At 34.4% G+C, this 21120-nt stretch overlaps 2 protein-coding genes across 2 annotated transcripts; both read right to left on the bottom strand.

Moving 5' to 3' along the window:
- Positions 1-1718: 1718 nt before the first annotated feature.
- Positions 1719-6129, bottom strand: LOC108993801 (ORM1-like protein 3). The gene is made up of 3 exons (XM_018968834.2): positions 5854-6129; positions 2918-3066; positions 1719-2138 (listed from the first exon to the last, which is right to left on the bottom strand). The coding sequence occupies exons 1-3, from the start codon at positions 6028-6030 to the stop codon at positions 2000-2002; spliced, it is 465 nt and encodes a 154-aa protein (XP_018824379.1). The 5' UTR covers positions 6031-6129; the 3' UTR covers positions 1719-1999.
- A 2794-nt stretch (positions 6130-8923) lies between these two features.
- On the bottom strand, positions 8924-11617 carry LOC108993805 (BTB/POZ domain-containing protein At3g05675-like). The gene is made up of 2 exons (XM_018968840.2): positions 11378-11617; positions 8924-10420 (listed from the first exon to the last, which is right to left on the bottom strand). The coding sequence occupies exon 2, from the start codon at positions 10348-10350 to the stop codon at positions 9055-9057; it is 1296 nt and encodes a 431-aa protein (XP_018824385.1). The 5' UTR covers positions 10351-10420; positions 11378-11617; the 3' UTR covers positions 8924-9054.
- Between the last annotated feature and the right edge of the window lie 9503 nt (positions 11618-21120).

Genomic DNA, 21120 nt, shown 5'->3' with positions numbered 1-21120 from the left:
ATATAATTGAGAAGTGCTGTATTCATTCATTTAGATATTCCGTAAAAATAAATTTTATAAATTGATTTATTTTATAATAAAAATAATTTTATATTATAATATATAACATCAAATCATATTAATTTATAAATTTTTTTTTATATTTTTTTTTTATGATTAAAACATTTTCTCAATAATTATCTCAGTCTTCAGATCAGTTGTCCTGATCATAATCATAATGATCTGTAAAATTATACCTTAAAAACTCCGAAGTAAAAATAATATGAGAAGCATGCAAGTACTTCTTGATGACATCATACACAGTACTGATCTCACTGTAAATAAAAGCAGCAATAATATTGTTCTGTTGGCTAGACAGTTTAGGTAAGACGAATTCATGATGCTACAGTACCTAATCTCAATTACGTTAGGTAGGATGAGAATAGGTCAGTTTTTTTTTTTTTTTTTTCTTCAAGCATGCGTTAGATAAATTAATAGAAAAAGATACTACATTGTTCAGGAGAATTATTTCCATTATTTATATATAGAATATAATTAGAAATACTAATAAGAAATATTCAACTAAAAATTATTTTAGTTGCTGCCTATTACACCATAAAGTGCGCACATTGATTCTGAAATCGGTGTGATGAGGAATAGGTCAGTTCTTTTTTTTTTTTTTTTCCATCAAGCATGCATTATATAAATTAATAGAAAAAGATACTACATTATTCAGGAAGAATCTTTTCCATTATCTATATATAGAATATAATTAGAAATACTAATAAGGAAAATTCGACTAAAAATCATTTCAGTCGTTGCCCATTGCACCATAGAGTACACATATTGATTATGAAATCGGTGTATTTTCTTGATTTTCCAGTTTATCAAGAGATGGAGATTTTTGCTTATGTCATCTAAAATCGGTACTAGTTGCCATTGAGGTGAAGGTGATTCCTTTGCTAGTTGTCCAATTTATCAGTTCTATTGTGTAAGCTTAATTTCCAGCATCCACAAGTACTAATTATACAAGACAAGAAGCAAACTGTTGCAAGAATGAAAGGAAACTTGGTTATTGAAAGTTTAATCTGCTACAAGCTAGCACATCCGAAATGGCAGTAGGACTCGTTAAATTCACCAACCTTGGCATTTAATATATATTGGCCCTATGGATCATGGGTCGGTGGAGCCAAGTGCCACATGTAGAGATCTCAGAGCAGATGAGTGATTTGGGACAATCAGATAAGTACTAGAAATTAAGCGACTCGTTGATGTCATCACATGAGCTATCGAAAATCAACATAACACAACAGACTGAAAGAATTACACCCTCCATAAAGACATCTCGTGGCTTCACAAAGACATCGAATCGTCGGCATGCAGCTGCATGCATGCCAAGATTCTAACCAATTTTGGTGCACATGACAACCTCACAAAATGGGGCTGTCTCCAACAACCTTCGTGGAATCATTACCATACCATCTATACTATCTTACAATTTTCAACCCCAAATCCATATTTGAACCGCCTTGACTAGCAGGCGCCCTCAATGTTTCTGTACCAGTTTGCCCGTCAAATAAAAGGACTAGGACAAACGAGTTTAACGTAAGGAGATTCAGCTCAGCTCTGCAATCTCAGTACTTTGATTACACCTTCCACATGAGCATCATTCCTTTAGGGCAATGAGCAGTAAACCATGTGTTCATTAGGAACCAAAAGCACACTTTGCATTTTTCTCATTTTTGAAACAAACTCAAAGGTATTTTTTGTTAGCTAATGGATAAAAACAGCATAGCTCCACCAGTGTTCATGAATATTAGCTGGTACAAAGAGAGATTACAACGAACTACTTCTCCAGAATATTGTGAGTACTAGCAGCTAAATATGTAAAATTCAGTTTGCAAAAGAAGAATATTATACCCTTTCCAGTTTTAACATAGGTGCAGCAGGGATATCAATTCAAATGTCAAAATGATCAACCTAAAAACCGGAGTGAACCAAACTTGAATTTCTTCACAGTTTATTGATCAGCATTAATTCCAAATATACGAACTTTGTGCATGTGTGGGAACTTTGCAACCACCAGCACAAAAACTGCCACCGTGTTAAAGAAGAGCATTGGATGCTGGTAGTCTGTCGTGTGTGAGGCTATCAAGTACCTGCCGAATGAAACATAGGGTAATAAAAAGATCATTCTTAATAAGGTAGTAGTAATTGCAGCAGTATATCCTCAAAATCCCCAGTAATTAGTCTAAAGAATTTGATATGTTTTTCAAAAAACTAATTGTTTGTTTTGTTGATGCAGATTATCCATATATCAAAGTGTGACCAGTCTCGCACACAAAAACCAAAGTATTTTTTTTACAAGTAGAAAAACATAGTATTTAGAAGCACTGCCTTAAACACTAGTAGTACTGGTCATGTGCATACATATTACAAATAAAGACTTTCTTACTAGAAATAGTTCTCTTTTGCAATCAAGAAAAGCAATGAGCACAACATGAAAAAGTAAGGAACTGGCTGTAGTCACAGATATCTGAGCCATTCCTATGAATAAGGCATCCACAGTATTATAACAAAACATTCCCACAAAAAATTCTTGAGGGAGGTGCTTTCTTTGCATAATGAATCAAGTCAATATGTCTTCGAAAAGAAAGGAACAAAATAAAAGAGTAATGGCATTAGAAGTTAGACATGAACCACATGAATAAAAGAACTCAATGTATTGGACTTCACTCAATAACGCCTTGCAGCGTCCCTGCAACACATATCAACCCCCAAAAATGATAGCCCCTGAAGAGAACTTCAGATACCAACTCCGATATCATCTGCCAACCCATGCACCAATTTTTTTTTTCAACCAGAAGGATATAGGTGCTATCAAAATAAATTTACTTATATTTTTCACTTAATGAAGAACGAGATGTGAAATACTTACAGAACAACAGGTACAACAGTCAAAAACTTTCTGTTGCGAGTCAGCTGCTTGCCATTATCTATCTGCTCCCACCAAGTCAACCTGTTGTATATACCTTGGTCATCAGAAAATGGTGTTCCCTTTTTCCAATGAAAGAAATGGTAAGTGACCTGAATGAAGATACAGAATCACAAAGTGAAAACAATAAGTAACTTAAAGTGATAACTAGAAGATCAAGTATGCAAAGGGAACATGAACACAGTAATTCACGTCTAGATCATTAAAGGGAATCCCAATGTTATAAATAGTTAGACCATGCAATTTCTCCAAGTAGATGCTTGATTATGAACAGCATAATCTGGAGAAAAGGAAACTTCAATAAAATTCAAGTCCTAGCTAAAACAAGTGCGGTGAGACCATGTGGTGACCATCTATTTTCATTCCAGACACCAGAATATTTTCCAATGAAAAGAAACATGGTTCTCAAAACTCAATAACACGATGTTGGTTAAACCAAAAAGAAGTGAAGAAAGAATTTCATTCACCGGAAGAAAAAAAAATAACTAACTGATACTATGCTGGTAAGGACATTGTAGCACCTTCCTGCATCCCCTCCAGCTGGCACAAAAAAAGGATGGATGACCAGAGATTATTCATACAAAATGAAACAAAGTAAGATTGCACTAACTCATAATAGATTAAGAGCCAAATAAGGATAAATTTGTATTTACGATATAGGGAAAAAAAACCTCCACAATCAAAGTCAGACTATTCTATTAACATAATGATGTTGATGACGACAGTGTATTAGAAAGAGCATTGTCTACGATCTATATGTCACTGAAATGAAGGAAAGAGCATTGCTGGAGGTTAAACGGGACATGGTATTAGATTAAGCCAAGTGATGTAAATGGATCCATGTAGCCAACTCTAATCGGTTTGGATAACGACAAAACTAAAGAGCCATAGCAGTCCAATTGAATTGTTAACTACGAAAAAATTCTTTTTGATGCCCACCTTGAAATTAACGAGGGTAATTCCTTGCTTATATATATATATATATATTTATCGGTAAACAAAATTTTATTGATAAAGGAGGCAAAAATCCCAAGTATACGGGACATAGATAAGAGCAACGCCTGTGCGTGCTAATTTAGAGATACAAGGAATTCATGAAAAGACATGCCATGGAAATCAATTACAATCGACCAATGAAGCAAGGTATTGAAAAACAAATTTCTAAACTCTTCCATCGATCGATCTTGATCTTCAAAGCTTCTTGTGTTCCTCTCCCTCCAAATGCACCACCATAGACATATAGGTATCATTTTCCATATGGATGCAATTTTAGGGTTTCCCCAAATACCTCTCCACGAGGCTAGAAAGTCACATACCCTTTCTGGCATCACCCAAGCTAAACCCAATTGAGCAAAAACTTCGTTCCACAAGATCTTGGCAATCTCACAATGTAGTAAGAGATGGTCAATGGACTCGCCCCTCTTCTTGCACATATAACACCAGTCCATAACTATGATTCCACGTTTCCTCAGGTTGTCTATAGTAAGAATCTTCCCCAAAGAAGCTGTCCAAACAAAAAAGGCTACCTTTAAAGGTGCATTTGTCCTCCATATGCTCTTCCATGGGAAGGAACAGGTTGAGGTGTGCATGGTCAAAGAATGGTAGAAAGAACGGGATGTGAAAACTCCCTTCTTGGAAGAGCGCCAATAAATCTTGTCTTCGCCTTCCCCCAACACACGAGTGGAGTACACCTGGTCAAAGAACACTGAAAATTCATCCATTTCCCAGCCTTGTGCATCTCTTCTAAGGAAAGTAATGTTCCATTGTGGAAGGCCATTGGAGATGAGAACTAAATCCGCTATTGATACCTCTTTTCTTCTTGCTAAGCCATAAATTTGAGGAAAAACTTCCTTGAGTGCCCGATCACCATAAATCATGCCAAAATTTTACCTTCACTCCATTTCCAACTTTGAAACAAGTATGCACTTCATATGTGTCCCAACATCTTCTAATATGTTTCCATAGCCCAACTCCATGAGGTCCACTCACCTCATTGGAACACCAATCTCCCCCTGATTCTCCATGCCTTGAAGCAATGACGGTTTGCCACAAGGCCTCCCCGTTCATTGTGAGATCTCCATAACCACTTGCCTAGCAAAGTGTTAAATATTTCAAATTCCGAATACCCAAGCCTCCTTCTTTGATTGGAGAATAAATTGTGGCCCATTTCATCAAGTGGAATTTAAACTCATCATTTATCCCTCCCCAAAGGAAATCACGTTGAAGTTTCTCCATGCAATGAGCCACTTTGGCGGTGAGCGGGAATAATGAGAGAAAGTATGTTGGTAGTTGGGAAGAGTGCTCTTGATGAGAGTCACCCGACCCCCTGTTGATGCTCTATTTATTATTTTTTAAGGAAAAAACCTGATATATTATATTCCTAACCATTCTAGTCAGCCTAGAATATATCATTCACGTATGCATGCAAGTCTCCAGCTACAAATTTGGTCACTTTGTCACCTAATTTCATAATATTTTCATCCTACCATTTAGATTAGTATACCACCCTCTTCCAGATTCGATAAAGCTTATATGGATAATTCAGCAGAACTGCTGAAAACAGAGGTAAGATTCCATTAGTCTCGTTGTAATGAAGTAAACTAACAATCAATGAATTTTGGGGAAAAAAATCAATCAGACGGATGAAATCATGCTTTTTCTATCAAAACCTAACTTTACTTAGTCCGAGCTTTTTAAATCATTTTACCTCAACCAATCCTCATAACTAACCAAACCAAATAACTAAATTGAAATAGATAGAAGAACATCTTCCCGCCGCGTTCAATCAACACGGGATCGAAATCCAAATTCAGATCAAGCAGTCAACAATAAGAGAGAGACGGAGAGAGACAGAGAGAGGGAGATAGAGAAGGAGTTACGAGGAAGTGGGACAGGTTGACGACGGTCCAGGCTATGCCTGGGGAGCAATTGAAGACGGAGAGGACGAGGAGCCACGAGAAGAAGACGATGAGAATATAGGTTGTCCAGACCCCAGGGTATGTGAACCACTCCGTATTCCGGTTCAGATCCGTCGTTGGCGCCGCCCTCACGTACATTCTGCGCCTGCGTCTCGCTCCCAATACTGCACAATGACCAATTTATCCCAAAACCAGGAATTTTATTACAACGCAACTCCTCAAGTCGTCAGACGGATGGAGCAGTCCTTTTACCATTATTCTTTATATTTATAATTTTTTTATAAAATATGAGATATTTTATTATTTTTTGAGAATATTTTTTATAAAATATGAGTAGTAAATAGTAATTATTATTATTTATTATTACCGGTTATTAATTAGGAGAGAGGGAGTTTCGGAGCGTCCAAGGGTAGTGTTGGATTTTCAGTCAGCAGAGCTAATGTGTATAATATTACTTCTTTTTTATGAAGTATAACACATGTTTAAAGCTAAAAGACAACAAATTAAAAAACAAATATACGAGATTTTATAAAAATAAATAAATAAATTGACGTGATTTTATATTATTTATTAGATTTAATTTATAATAAAAATAATTTTATAATTTAATATATCATATTAAGACATGTCAATATATTAATTTTAATGTATAATATCATTAAATGATAAATAATTATGTCATTTTTCTTTTATGATTTATACTAGAGAATTTGATATATAGAATAAATCTTTGTATAGCACAAGTATTCTGAAAAAGGATATTGTAAAAAATATACTAATACATTTAAAATTACTTCCTTAATCACTAAATAAAAAAAAAAAAAATTAGACCAGCGATCAACTTGAGCAGTCAAATGAAAGAGGCAAAGTAGTTTTCTCATTGCAAATACTATGACTTCATTTAAAATCCTAATTATTATTGTTTATTAACTAGTTAATATATGGAGTTTTCAAATCTTTACTTGTTAAATTATTAATTAAATATTGTGGTGTTATCGCCCTAATATTTATAGCACCTAAAAAATAATCAAGAACCCTTAATCTCATCTTAATATGACGATAACGCATTTAGTTAAAAATAATATATGAACTAAAAAATGCCACAATTATGTTTTTTTTTTATAAGTATAAAACTAGACGTTAAACACATGTAGAGTATCTGAATGCATGAGCCTTGATAAAAATTGAGGCAAATGCTAGAATCTCAACTCCAGATCACTATTGGCAACGTACAGCACTGAAATCATGAATTATCTTAAAAAAACTTAGAAATCATGAAATCACTGTCTCATCATACCGTGAATGTTACAGGGGTGATCTTGTTTTTTTCTTGTTGTTCCTTTGTAGGGGTTGTTTTGGTTGTTTCGTGGAATATATAAATATATATATATATATTTATATATATAACTTTTCGTGGTCAAACCGACCATGCAAATCAATGCGAATGGAGCCGACAAAATTTAATTTTGGCTGCACCAACCAAATTGGAAAGAAGAAGCTGGAAGGGTTGGCTGGTACCAAACCCTGTCTTGGCTATGCAACATAAGACAGACACGTGCGGAAAATGGTTATTAGCAAAGGTAACTATAAACTATCCGTCTATGCCTACCCCCAATTTCAACGACTGTATTTTATTTCAGCTAATTGGTGTATTTAACCTGAATAATGTTAGGTATAAATTTTAAATATATATAAAAAAGATGCTTGTTGTAAGCGTCTGATGCAAACGGCTTGCAAACGTGACTGACGTGAAGACATTTGATAAGAGAGAGACCGAGCTGATGAGAGAGCTGAGAGGGAGAGATCGAGCTACTAGAGCTGATGAGAGAGAGAGAACTTATGAGAGAGAGAGCTGATGAGAGATGAATAATTCATTTGAAATCTGACATGGTATGGACGACTGCACGTCAGTTATATCTAACAATTGAATATAAAAGAACTCTATATATAAATCTTGTACAAACCTTTTATAAAAATATGGACCAGACTCCATAAAAAAATAAATTTTTCATGGTAGGATCTATTTTTTTACAAAGGGCTTGCACAAAACTTCTACATTTAGGATTTATATCATATATCATTTCTCATTTGGAACTTGGATTGAGATCGACTCAGTTCAGTCTAATTTTAAACTGAGTCTAACATCCAGATACTTAACTCTCAAATTACTATTCATCTCAACTCAAAACTTCTTTACACGTGAGACTCATAACTTTTTTTTAACTCAACACCTCTTTATAGGCGAAACTCACAACCTTTTTCAACTTTTTATAAATACATCTCAATTCATTTTAACATTCAAATACATCTAAAGTCATCTTAAATAGGTCTCATAAAATTCACTTCACCATCTCAACTTACAATTATTTATAAATATGTCGACTTAACCCAACTTCTAAACGGCGCCTTGACATTCCCCGTCTATGGTTTAAATTCCATGAGAAGGAGCACTTTTGCTACTTTTCGCTGTCTAGTTTTTCCTATCCGGTTTTCAATAAATAGAGTATTATTATAGTCAAGTCGAGACTGGAAAGCCACCTCCAACTCCAATTATCTCCTCCTACCCTTGTTATGTCGAAAAAAAACACTCTTTGAAATGGAACCTGCTATCAAGGATCAAGGTTCCAGCCCAAAACAACATGTTCTGGGACCTACAGTTAAAGTTCTAACTTCTAATCCAAAACATGTAAAGCATTTTCCAACAGATAGGTAAAGGTAAACAATGCTTGGTGTTTCCCTACTTAATTCTTTTTGTTCAGGAAAAAAGTGCATGCAATATAGTTTTAGTTTTGGTAGAAGTAGGTGTATTCTCACACGATCACGAGATTGTATAATAAAATTATTTATATAACCATTAATTTTTCTTCATATGATATCCTATTAAATGGGCGAGAGTATTACGTGTCTATTTTTTTAGAACTATCTAATTGGTTTTTTTATTATCTTTGTATGATCCACCAAAACTACCTACATGGACATTTATAACCTATTAATCATGCCCTGGGTTTAATAATACGTGGGGAATTAGAGCTGCTTGGAAATTACATGGAAATGAAATTGAAACAAAAAAAATAAGATAAAACTTAGTTCCTTCAAAATACATGAATAGGATTTTCACGTTCATCAGATTTCATAAAATGATTATATTGCAACAGAGAGAATTCAAAGGCTGACAGTGGCATTGTTAACATTGTCTAATCCCTGCACTAACCTTCTCTTTGCAGACTTGGTTCTGTAACACCAGACCTCAAAAGCCTCGCTCAGATCAGGAAACAGAGGTTGCTCGGTTCTCATCCAGTCTCCCAAAATATCAGCCTGATCATTTGATGGCAATGCCAGTATCAATGCTACCATTGCCCCCTCGATGCTCTGGCACAGGTCTTCGCTCATCTTGTAAGGAAAACCCATCTCCTTGTTGCCCTTTAAGTCCAAGAGAGGCTTTATCTTCCGTATGTAAGGGAGCCATGTCTTTAGCAATTGCACCCGGCATGGTGCTGGAAGAATCACACTGCCATAGCCAACTGCTTCCAAGACTTTACTGGTCACTTCTATCAACTTTACTTTCAAACCCCACATGGCACAATCGAGTTTCTTATCTTCAACCATCCCTAAAACACCAGCAGAGATCTCAATCCACTTAGACACAAAGTCCTTCATTAAATCCATCTTAGGAAGTATGTTACTCGTCCATTCGATATCAGATAAAGTCTGCAAAATTTTATCCTCTGCTGTCTCACACGCAAGTTCAGACTCCAAAAGCAGAGAGGATAACTCACTTTCAAATGACGAACATATCTTTGAAAGGCCAATTCTTACCACTGATGTCAACTCATGATCTGCTGTAACTAATGGTGTCTCTTCATCTTCCCCTAGCATGTATTCAACTTGTTCTCTAGCAGAAGTCTTTAGCTCATCTCCAAATGGAGTATGTGGTCCACCAATGGACATGGCAAAGCGAACTGCAGCAACAAAAACATTTTTTGTGGCAGTTAAATCTACGGGTTGGATTCTAGCTAATATAGGCATGGCTATTGGACCCAATTTAGTAACTGCTTTCAAAATTTGTTCCTCTTCCTTGTCCTCCCAAGGAACGGCCTCCAAGTACTGGATGCAGCTCTGGGTGATCTCTTCACAATGTAAGGCAACAGCTGTTTGCAGAATACCAATAGCAGATTTGACAGAGCCTAAGGACTCCAGAACCAACTCTCCAGGAAGATACAGCAGCCTCAAAAGATTAACATGATCATCATAGTCAAACTCTGAGCAGAAAATCTCAATGCAAGTACTAGAGTTTGGATGGGAGAGCTGACTGGCAAAGAATTTACTCCTATTTATGAGGATGGAGGAGTGAGAGTAGAAGCATTCAGGTCTTCCTTCTCTATTTTTTAAGCATATAACAATGTCACTGGTGCTCTGGTCACCAAGTTTGTAAGTCTTGGCTGCTATGGATTTGTCCATGTCTGAAGAGGAATACAGCCAAATTCATGCTTCATGCAATCTAAAGAATGAAGCTTGAATTGAAGTGCAACTGTAGAACAAACAAGAAAAGTAAATAGAAATTCACATAGATTCCATATGTTTGAACAAAAGCTTTAGAAATGTCACAAACTAAATGAATTAAAACGCAATGGCTAATTCGTGAACTTAAAAGACTCCAAAACTAGTACAAACATAGCCATCATTGCCCATATCTCCAAGACTCCAACAGCATAAGAACATGCCTGTCTACTAAACTGACTCGAGGATTTTCTGGACACCGATACAAATTTACTCAATTTCCATGGAAAAGGGACAAGAAGACTAAAAGTTCTATGAAAACAGAAGTCATTATTTTCCAACCAATGTACGAAAGGAAAGAAAATTATCACTAATTATTCCAGTGCATTCCTATGATGTTATTCCTCATCACAAACTAATATGCCTCTTAGCTGATTCATTTCCCTGTCCAAAAATGCACCATATTTGATCATACCACTTCAAAGGAAAGACGGACATTAGAGAATTAAAATCATCATTTGTTGAGCAAAACAGAGAAAGCCCAGCGAGAAAGTTCAGCATTCCTATTATAGTGCAAGAATTTTTATTCACTTTTCCTATATCCTCCCCCAAGCTGTTACTGATAAATCCTACACAAACTTTTAACATTATCAATGTAAAAATTTGAAATTTCCTCGCCACTCTCATGCTAACCAAACAAATCGTATACTAAAGCGATAAATGATAACAAGTATTTTTTTTTTTAATGAGATTCTTTGTTAAACAAGCAGAGAAGAACAAAACCCAACATTTTTTCCTCAAGCTCCTAACAAGAATTAAATCCTCCATTAAATGGGTATATGCCTAGGGCTAGACCCCCAAAATATCCGGGAAAATAAATCAAAAGCCCAACTAGAATATGCGTTCGGAGCATGAATCAAAACGATTAGTGGGTGTAGATGAAGACGAAACTTTTCCAAATGGATAATCTGTGAAAAAAGCTACTAACCCTTAAGAGCACAAAATCTCAGGTGAACCGGGCTTTAACCCCAGAGAACAATTCTACCGCTAATAGCTAATCTGCCTGTGATTCTGAAATTCCCAAGAACGCAATTGAAGGCCTTCATTACATATTAGGGACTCTCGCTCTGACGCTCTGGTTCAGCTTCAGCTGTGAGAAACATGAGAAGGCAAAAGTTCCAAATGACAGATGTGACCTTCTGGCTTCTGGTACACACTAAAATAAAATAGGAGACATTTGTAATTTTGTACACTTCCGAGTGATTATAACAAATACTTGAAGGGCAAAGTTGGGCGATAGAACTTGGCAGTATAATTACCTTATAGTGGGTGACAAATGATTGGTATAGACAACTGTTCATGTGTTTGATTACAAAACTATGACTTATAATTTTATTTTTTTTTATAATTATCTTACAATTTCAATAATTTTATAAAATTAATATTTAATTTTAATGAAACAGTTTAATTGTATTCAACGATTTAATTATAAAAGAGTTATAGAGATATAATTTTCTATCCAAAGGAAATTAAGTTATTAAGTTTGCAAAGAAAAGTTATTTGTTTTGTAGATGAAATGAGTTAAGATTAAAGTAAAAAATTTAATAAAATATTGTTAAATATTTTTTTAATATTATTTTATTTTGAAATTTAAAAAATTTTAAATTTTTTATTTTATTTTATTTTAAAAAATTAATAATAATTAAATGAGATGAAATAAAATAAATTAAAAAAAATTATGAAAACAAACAAATCCACTGTCCAAAGGAAAAATATGAGAATAAAGAAAATGGAAAGTTTAACCGAAATTCATTTGATTACTAACTTCGAGGATGAGAGGCTCAAAGTACGAAAAAAAGTAGCAATTTCTTTGCTTTGTTTTTCTTGCAATTTGCACAAGTTGGCCATGCACAAGCAATTGTTTAATGCCCTCGAGACAAAGTGGCCGAAAAAGAATGGATTGAATGAGATTATATTTAATCATATGTCGTGATAATTAACCGAATCTTAAACCATTTTGTGACAAGATCCTTCTCTGTCATGTTGGATACTACTTTATACTAAATCAAACTATTTTATTTTCAAGTACTAGAATAATAAAGCTCCGTTTAGATAGTGAAATGTGATAAATTTTTTATAAAAATTGAAAGTTAAATAAAATATTATCATAATATTATTTTTTAATATTATTATTATTTTAAAATTTGAAGAAGTTGAATTATTTATTATATTTTATGTAAGAATTTAAGAAAATTATAATAATGAGATATGATGAGATGAAACCATTTTTGTATTCAAACGGGACCTAAGTATAAAAGAATATTAATGAGATGAGATGAGATGATTTTAGATGAACGTTGAAAATTGAATAAAATATTGTTAGAATATTATTTTTTAATATTATTATTATTTTGAGATATGAAAAATTGAATTATTTATTATATTTTATATTAAAATTTAAAAAAATTATAATGATAAAATGAGATGGGTTGAATTGAGTGTTTTTCAATCCAAACGACTCCTTAAATAACTTTATGATGAGTCTTCTCACGAATCCAGTGAAAAACTTGAACAAATCTCTTCAAGGAGTGCTAACATAAATCTCAACTTCTCTCTCCTATATTTTATTTGAGAAATGATATTTACAGTCATAAAGTGTAAGTACTGTGCATTTCTTTTAAAAATAATAAGTATATATATGACACATTAAAAAAAATTACTTTTTTTAATAATAAACCACATTTTTTTAAAATAAATGCACGATTATACAAATTATGATTATATCTATCATTACTATTTTTGACACTTTGTGTAGTTACTACTTACTATGTCAGAGAACTCTGAAGTGAATCTTAGGGGTGTGCAGCGAGGGCCCGGCCCTGTTCGCCCCCCCACCCCAGCGGGGCCCCGCCCTACCCTGCCTCCACTTAAATATTTAATATTTATATATATTTATATTTTACAAATTGTATACATATAAAAATATATTACAATTTGTTAAACTTGTTCACGAGTGTAAAACTTGCTTACAAGATGTACATGTATTGTAATAGTTGGCCTAGAAGGCCAATCCAATGCAATATTGTAAACAAGTTAACCTAGTAGTTGGCGGAGACGTTTGGATTCGCAAGTCATCTCAGCTCATCTCAACTCATCTCACTACTATTCATTACTATTCAGCAACTTTAACTCACAAATCTCACTACTATTCACAACTAATCTCATTACTATTCACAATCCATCTCAACTCATCTCAGCTCATCTCAAGTCATCTTCGAATCCAAACGTCTCCGTCTAACAACTTTAAAAATTGATAACTAGTATTTATGTTATTAGTTTTAAAATTATCTTTATATATTTTTATTTTTATTTAATATTTAAATTATATAATAATTTGAGTTTGGGTCCAAAAAAATATTTTTAGACCTTAAAATAATATTTAGGTTGAATGAGACTGAAGTGGGCGGGAGGTGAGGCGGATGAGATGTCCGCCCCCGCCTCCGCCTCGAGGTGGATGGGATGTCCACCCCCTCCCCTGTCTCCCAGGGGTGGGGTGCAGGGGCGAAAACATCACCTCCCACATATGCGGGGGCGGGGTGCTGGGAAGAGGTGACCCCGCCCCGCATATGCGGTATCACCCCTAGAAGTGATTGTTGGAATCTCAACCTCTACCTATTGTATTTTAAATTATTATAATAAAATAAAAATTTTTAAACATAAGCATCACACCATGCACCCATTTAAAAATATGTTATTTTACATTTTTACCAACGTAATGAAAATGATTCCACACATATTTGTAAGTAAAATAGGATAAAAAAATAAAATAACATGTTTTTAAATGAATGTGCATGGTATAAAGCTTATGAGTAGCACTGTTCTAATAAAATTATTTACTTATATAATAACCCAAAAAAAAAATTGTTATGGGCGAGCATTCTCGTCTTTAAACCATGTTGCAGCGAATATTCAAGTAGTATAAACTAGCTATCTATGATATCATAGGTGAGTAGACAACTTTTCTAGATCTACAATTATAGTGAAAAAAACAGAATTTATTATTAAAAAAATAATTTTTTTTCGTGTGAATTTCATATTTATCTACTTTTTTAAAAAATAATATGCAAGACTTACGTACTCTAGAGCTACAAATATAATTTATCTTCATTATTATATACTATAAACCAAGAATAATTGAATTAGAAGTCCAACAGTCTACACGATTAGTGTGAAGAGAAATAGATACAATATATGTCTTCGTGTGTCAAACAACATAAATCCTAAGAGATGCTATAAGGCCGATCTATCTCTATTTAAATCGACTATGTTTGGTTAATTATTGAGGTGATCTCAGATCATCTCAGACTATTTCATTATTATTGATAAATTATTCATAATATTTATAAATTATTTATTTTTATTTTTATTACTATTTACAGATCATTTGGCAACGTTTAAACGTAGTCTAAGTTTTATAAATAGGACAGAAATCCTAAGAATCCGTAGTGATTTATTAACATGGAACCTTAAATAGAGTAAAAAAAACTGAAGGATCAGAAGTGGCCCATGTAAGCCACCTGTAGTCAGAAGCCCAAACCTCCCTGAGCCCAAAAGCTAATAAATGGATATCTGGAAAGTTCAAAATCACATATTCGGGAAGTCAAGCATCGATTTTAAATGATCTATTTTAAAGAGTAATGTTATTTTAAGGCTTATATACTACGCATCATTCACATTATTTAAATAATAAAATTTGATTTATAAAGTTTAAAATTTAAAATTTATCTTTCAAATGAAATTGTATAATGATATGTGGTGTAGATGCCTTAATTAATATTTTGTATTTTAAATGGAATAGCTTTCCTATATTTTTGTTAGCCACATTTGTACTTTGTATTCCTCCACCATGTAGTTGAGAATGATATAACCTTTTGAACCAGAACGAAGGTAAATCTAGCAAACTCATAGTGTGAATATTATCCAAAGAAAACGATTTTTTGGGATTATATTTTTAGATCGGGATATCACAAATAATGAATTAATAAAGAGAAGTGTTAGATTAGTATTTTATAAAAATAAATTTATAAACTGACGTTATTTGATGTGATATACTAGATTCATTTTATAATAAAAAACACTTTATATCAAGTCACATTAATTTATATAATTATTTTTATGTTGCTTATATAACTAAGATTTGCACATAAGTACATATGTTTAATATTGATGAAGGGACTAACAAGAACAAAAATCCATACACTATAATTATCTTTCTCAAATCTCATATAGGTCATAGAATTAAAGTCTAAAGTTTTAAAAATCTCGAATCAGATTTTATATACAATCGAGTTTTAAGCTATTAATCTTAATATATCAATTTTATATAATTTCTTAAATTTTTAGATATTTGATTTTACAAACTTCAAATAAAAAAGAGCAATGCTAGATACAGTTCCCATTTAGGGACTGCAATACAAGCCTAGGCAATTTTATCTTTAATTTTTTTAAAAATTACAAAACTATCCCTCCTGAAATGATGATTTTTCTCATTTAATAAAGGGCCTGCACATGCAGTCCCTAAGTGGAGACTGCAAATAAAATTTCTCAATAAAAAAATATCAATCTAGGGAAAGCTAAGCAACAAAAGAACAACAATAGAGAGTGGACAGTGATGACGTGGTCCCTGACACAATTATCGTTCCACGAAAAAAATGAGGATGACGTGGCAGCACCAGACCCAATGACAACCCACATCGCATCAGGTGGTCCCCCACGACTCGGTCGTAGACAGAGAGTGAAGTGAGAAGAAGAAGAAGAAACAAAAGCATCTGAACCGTCCGGCTTTGCTGCCTTCTCTATCACCGGCAGTCAGCCCTAAAAATCACCGCCATCGTCTGATTGACACGTGAATCAACGTCGAGGATTAGCGACGTTTCGCACCACAAGCGAACGATTCGGGCTTCTTGGTTCTCGCGCAACCATCGCACAATATGGTCCACACGATTTTTTGTGTGCGAGGTACATCTTACATTAATGTTTAAAAGTTTAATGTTGTCTTTTTTTCCCCCAATCAAAGTTTAATGTTGTCTACAAACTGTCAAACAATAACGAGGTGATATTAGTTACTAATTCTTGAAATTAATTTTTATACAATAAAAGATAATCCAAAAGTAATAAAATAGATTATATTTATATAATGTGATGAAAATAAAATAAAAAAGAAATATATATATTTTTATAAAGATTACAGTACTTCAATTTTATTGATAACTATAATTTATAGAGGATGAATATCGTATACAAAGGGAGCCTGAGGTTACAATAAAATCTCAAAACCAAGCTCTTAAAGAAAATGAAAACATGACTTGGACCGACGGCGATCACCAATTGGACGACCGGCGGTTTTTGGCTTCGCAACCACGAACCCCGTCCATCGGGGTTGTGAACAGTGGCCATGTGCGCTCCACACAGTGCGCAAGGAAATTACGCCATGCACGTCAAGGTGCACCTAGACTAGTTGAATCGCTGGCGATCACCATTTGGATTGCTAGTTATTTCTGGCTTCGCAAAGACGATCCCCATCCATTGGGGTTGTGAGCAGTGGCCATGTGTGCAAGGAAACCACACCATGCACGGCGACGGTGAAGGGCGACGTCAACGAGTGAAGGAAGGTGAGGGATATGGCAACGACGTCGGCGAGGGTGGGAAGCTTCGGCGGTGACTTTGGTTAGAGGCGACTGCGGTGACGGCACGTGGAGAAGGGAAATGGAGAGGAGGGGAGAGGCTCGGGGAGAAGGGGAGAGGGAAGGGAAAAAAAAAAAAAGAAGAAGAAGAAGAAGAAGAAAAAAAAAGAGAAGAGATTTCGGGGAGAATGGGGAAAAAGAGAGGAAAAAAAAAAGAGGACACGTGGCACACGGACAATGTATCACATCAATGTGTGTGATCGTTTTGTGTCTCTAGTAGTCCTCTAAAGAAAATGAAACAAGAAAATTAATAATAGAAGATTACAAATGGTCCATAAAGGAATAAAGAACTAGAGTCAATGTCAAAAGCTAGGAGCACCTGCATGATTTAGAGCATGCAAATCAAGCATATGCTCAGGCAATTGAGCTAGAGAAGAGAAACTTACCGTGTTGCCCAGGGCTCCAAATAAGACGAGGTTATCCGCTAAAGCATTACCCTCTCTGTAAACATGCTTGAGACTAAAAGAAAAATGATGCTTGAACTACAAATATCATCCCAAATATCAAAATATTTTCAGGGGTTGGTTTCAGTATTAAACCAATTCACAACAAGGAGGGAATACGATTCAACAATGAGTTCAGAAATACTTAACTGATAGCACACAACAAAACCAAATTTCAGAGCTGATAATTTTGCAAGAGTATTAGTACCAAAAAAAAAAAAAAACAGTAATAATGGAGCAATTAGAAGACTTAAGGATACCACCACAACCAGAAGGATCAAGATTGCCTTTGAAAGCACTATCAATATTTAATTTGAGGGTCCCAAAAGGAGGTGGAATCCATTGCACCAAGATTGGCCTCTTTGTAAACTCATAAAAGTAATCACAAATTGACGTGATTTCATATAGTACGCGTTAAATTGTAAAGTAGATATAATACAATCTAATACACTATATAAAATTATGTCAATTTGTGTGTTTATTTTTATAAAATCTTTTTTTATAGTTATAGCACTCATCAAAATAAAAAAATGCAAATAGGTGCCCCATTGGCTGTTCCTCTTATTCCATTACCGATTGCATCTAACGGCGAATAATAGGAAAACCTCTCTCGTGAACCGGGTATATAAAGAATTATGATACCTAACATTATATATAATATATACGCTATTTTCTTTTTTAATAATGCTATGATCAAGAAGTAACTAAGATGTAGAACTTATCTAATGTTGGTTAATGGCTAGTATAACCCCTCTGTTGAAGTAGCTAGCATGGAACCGACGAAACTAGGAAAGTAGCTCGCATCCTAATAATGCTCCAATTTTTTATGAGTCGAGAATACATATAAAGCTGCGCATAGAGTTTTGGGAGGGAGTGATCGCATAGAATCATTGCTTATTATATATGCATGCAGGTGTCGACCCAAGACATAGAGGGAAGACATTCTCTGGACGCATGGGACAGTACGCCGAGGTCGGAAAATCATTGTCGGAGGTGTAGTAGTGTAGGATAAAGACTTTTTTTTTTTTGTGGGGGTATGTTTCCGAGGGGGTGGGGCCCACATGCATTGGTGAGGGAGCCTAGAAAAGTTGGGTGGGGGCCTGGCCTGCCTGCGTCCCTGCTTGCGGAGTAGACCAGTACCTTCTGGAATACAAAGGAGATCGAAATAGCATGATTATTGGATCATTAGTGGTTTATAGCTCCAAGTTTAACGTGTTTTGCTTTTTCCTGATGAATATCGATGTTGATCACTTCTATTATTCGGTCCCCAGTAAGAAATGTTTTCGATTGAAAAATTCTTGGTTATTTCTATTGGCCTAATGTATTTGCAGTGCACAGCGGCCATTTAACATGCACATTGTGTGCATTTCCGGTTGTAATCATATAAAGTGAAGCATGCAATCTATTCTTCGTGTTTGCTTTGTGGAGGGGGGATTTAGACCTTCAAAAATTGCCAATGATCTTCTATTGGGTATGATCAGATCAGGCTATATGTACATATGTTAATCCTGCTGCTTCCCCTTTTTTCTAGGCCGGGTACTGATCATGGTAACATGCATGGGGAAGGTCCCGTGAGATCAGCATTTATGCTAGTCTTTTATTGGGCAGTATAAAGCTTATGTGGCAGCTCAATTGCACTGTCAGCTTTTGCATGCTCTCCATAAAAGTGTGAGATTCCTTGCAAACTTTTCCCAACAGAAATAAGCCCAAGACATTATTTATTAATTAATCTACAAGCTAGCTAGCAGGAACCCATTTCATTTTTCATTGTATTAATGATAAAGATTAATAAAGATCAGAGAGTTTTCGGCTGTAAAGGTTGAAACCAAGAGACCAACATGTCAAACTAATACTACATTATAATTATGACGGCCAAGTTATTTGAGGAAATCTTTTGTCGAATGCCACAATTAAACCTGACAGCAATCATTTATAGGCTCTCCTTTGATCACTCTTTGAAAGGGTATCCTCATATTAATTCAGATCCAGCTAGGTCATTTGGTTAATTTGGAACCAACACTAACAAGAAATTAGGCCTTTTTCAGCATGATGTGCTTGCAAAATTAGATGTAAGGTCTAGTTTCGGTACTGAGATATTCTCAGTTATGACTATTTATTATTTATTATTATTTACTGTTATTTAATATTTTATCATTATTTTTTTACTACGACGAAGCGAAGGAAGAAGAAAAGAACTTCATGGACTTAACTAAAGGAATTCGACAACTAGCTACAACGACGTTATTTATAATGCCTGTGTTTGGATTGAAAGAAAGCTAGCTAGCTAGCTAGCTCCTTGTAAAAAGAAAAAGAGAACAACTTTTCCGAATTACTACATTATATTCAATAATAATATTATTGTTATTATTATTATGATTCCCGAGGTATGAAAAGAGATCTGAAATTCCCTTTATCACTAGTCAAAAACTTGCAAAGTTGAATTATAATCACATGCGCCACTGAGAGTACTAGTAGAAAGAGAACATGCCATGATAGTTCTCATTGATAGTTTCTGTCCGATATCCATTAAATTGGTCCCGTTGCCCTTTTTTCACAGGGCAAAGCATGTTTTGTGCCAGAGAATAAAGCTTATTTAGCTGCATTTCACTATGTCACGACTATAATTAATGTGCATGTTTGAGCGGATCTTTCTTGTTCTTTCAATCATCATATATAGGTAGGACCTCTTATTACTTGATTGATATTGTCACTAAGTTTCAGCAGTTGATGATCAGATTCATTCAGCTAGCAGAGAGACATTAATGAGCAGCATAAATCTTACATTGGATTTAATCCTCCACTTACATGACTTTTTAGCAGAAAAAGAGATTGGAAAAAGTTTTTCAGCGATTTTGCCGTTGACCTTTGTTCTCAACAGCTATGATGAAGCGTGTGCTGCCCATAGGAGACAGAATTATAAGCTTCGCGACTGAAGATGAAAGGGTTTGTGATGCTGAGAATAATGGGGTTTAACTTTGCGTCTTAAATGATCGCTTGTTGGTCATTTCAATCTCCCCCTTTGTCTGACACATACCCACAAACAGAAAATGGAATGCTAAGCAGTTAAGTGCCCCAGGCCAGATAGACCTTATAATTCTCAATGTTGACTAACAAATGAACATCAAGATCATCAATGTGTTAAAAAAAGCACGCATATTGAACTGGCTTTTAATCATTTTTTACGCAGTAGCATGATTAGTTTTCGAAACATTAATCATCAGATAACGAAATATCGAATGGTCCTTTTGCTAGAGATTAGAGAAAGTTCTACATCTACAAAAATATTTTATAAAAATAAACTTACAAACTGATATGTTTTTATGTGATACATTTTAGGCTATGTTTGGCAAGTGAGGTGCTCTCATTACTATTCTTTACTTTATTATTACTTTTTACATACTTTTCTACTATTCATTACTTTTTACCTACTTTTTACTACTATTCAATATTTTATTATTACTTTTTCATTTCTTTTTCACTACTATTCACAAACATTCTCAACACTTTTCAACAGTTCTCACTATCCAAACATACCCTATCTACTT

Source organism: Juglans regia, chromosome 9, assembly GCF_001411555.2.
Source record: "Juglans regia cultivar Chandler chromosome 9, Walnut 2.0, whole genome shotgun sequence".
Lineage (NCBI taxonomy): Eukaryota > Viridiplantae > Streptophyta > Magnoliopsida > Fagales > Juglandaceae > Juglans > Juglans regia.
This window is presented reverse-complemented; position numbering and strand designations above follow the sequence as displayed.

Bases quoted from the DNA above. Each gene is read 5' to 3' on its own strand.
- LOC108993801 (XM_018968834.2), bottom strand. From the start codon at position 6,030: ATGTACGTGAGGGCGGCGCCAACGACGGATCTGAACCGGAATACGGAG. The intron at 3,067-5,853 runs GTAACTCCTTCT...ATCTTCATTCAG, and splicing joins TCAACCTGTCCCACTTCCTC to GTCACTTACCATTTCTTTCA. The intron at 2,139-2,917 runs GTAAGTATTTCA...TTCATTCGGCAG, and splicing joins ACTGTTGTACCTGTTGTTCT to GTACTTGATAGCCTCACACA.
- LOC108993805 (XM_018968840.2), bottom strand. From the start codon at position 10,350: ATGGACAAATCCATAGCAGCCAAGACTTACAAACTTGGTGACCAGAGC.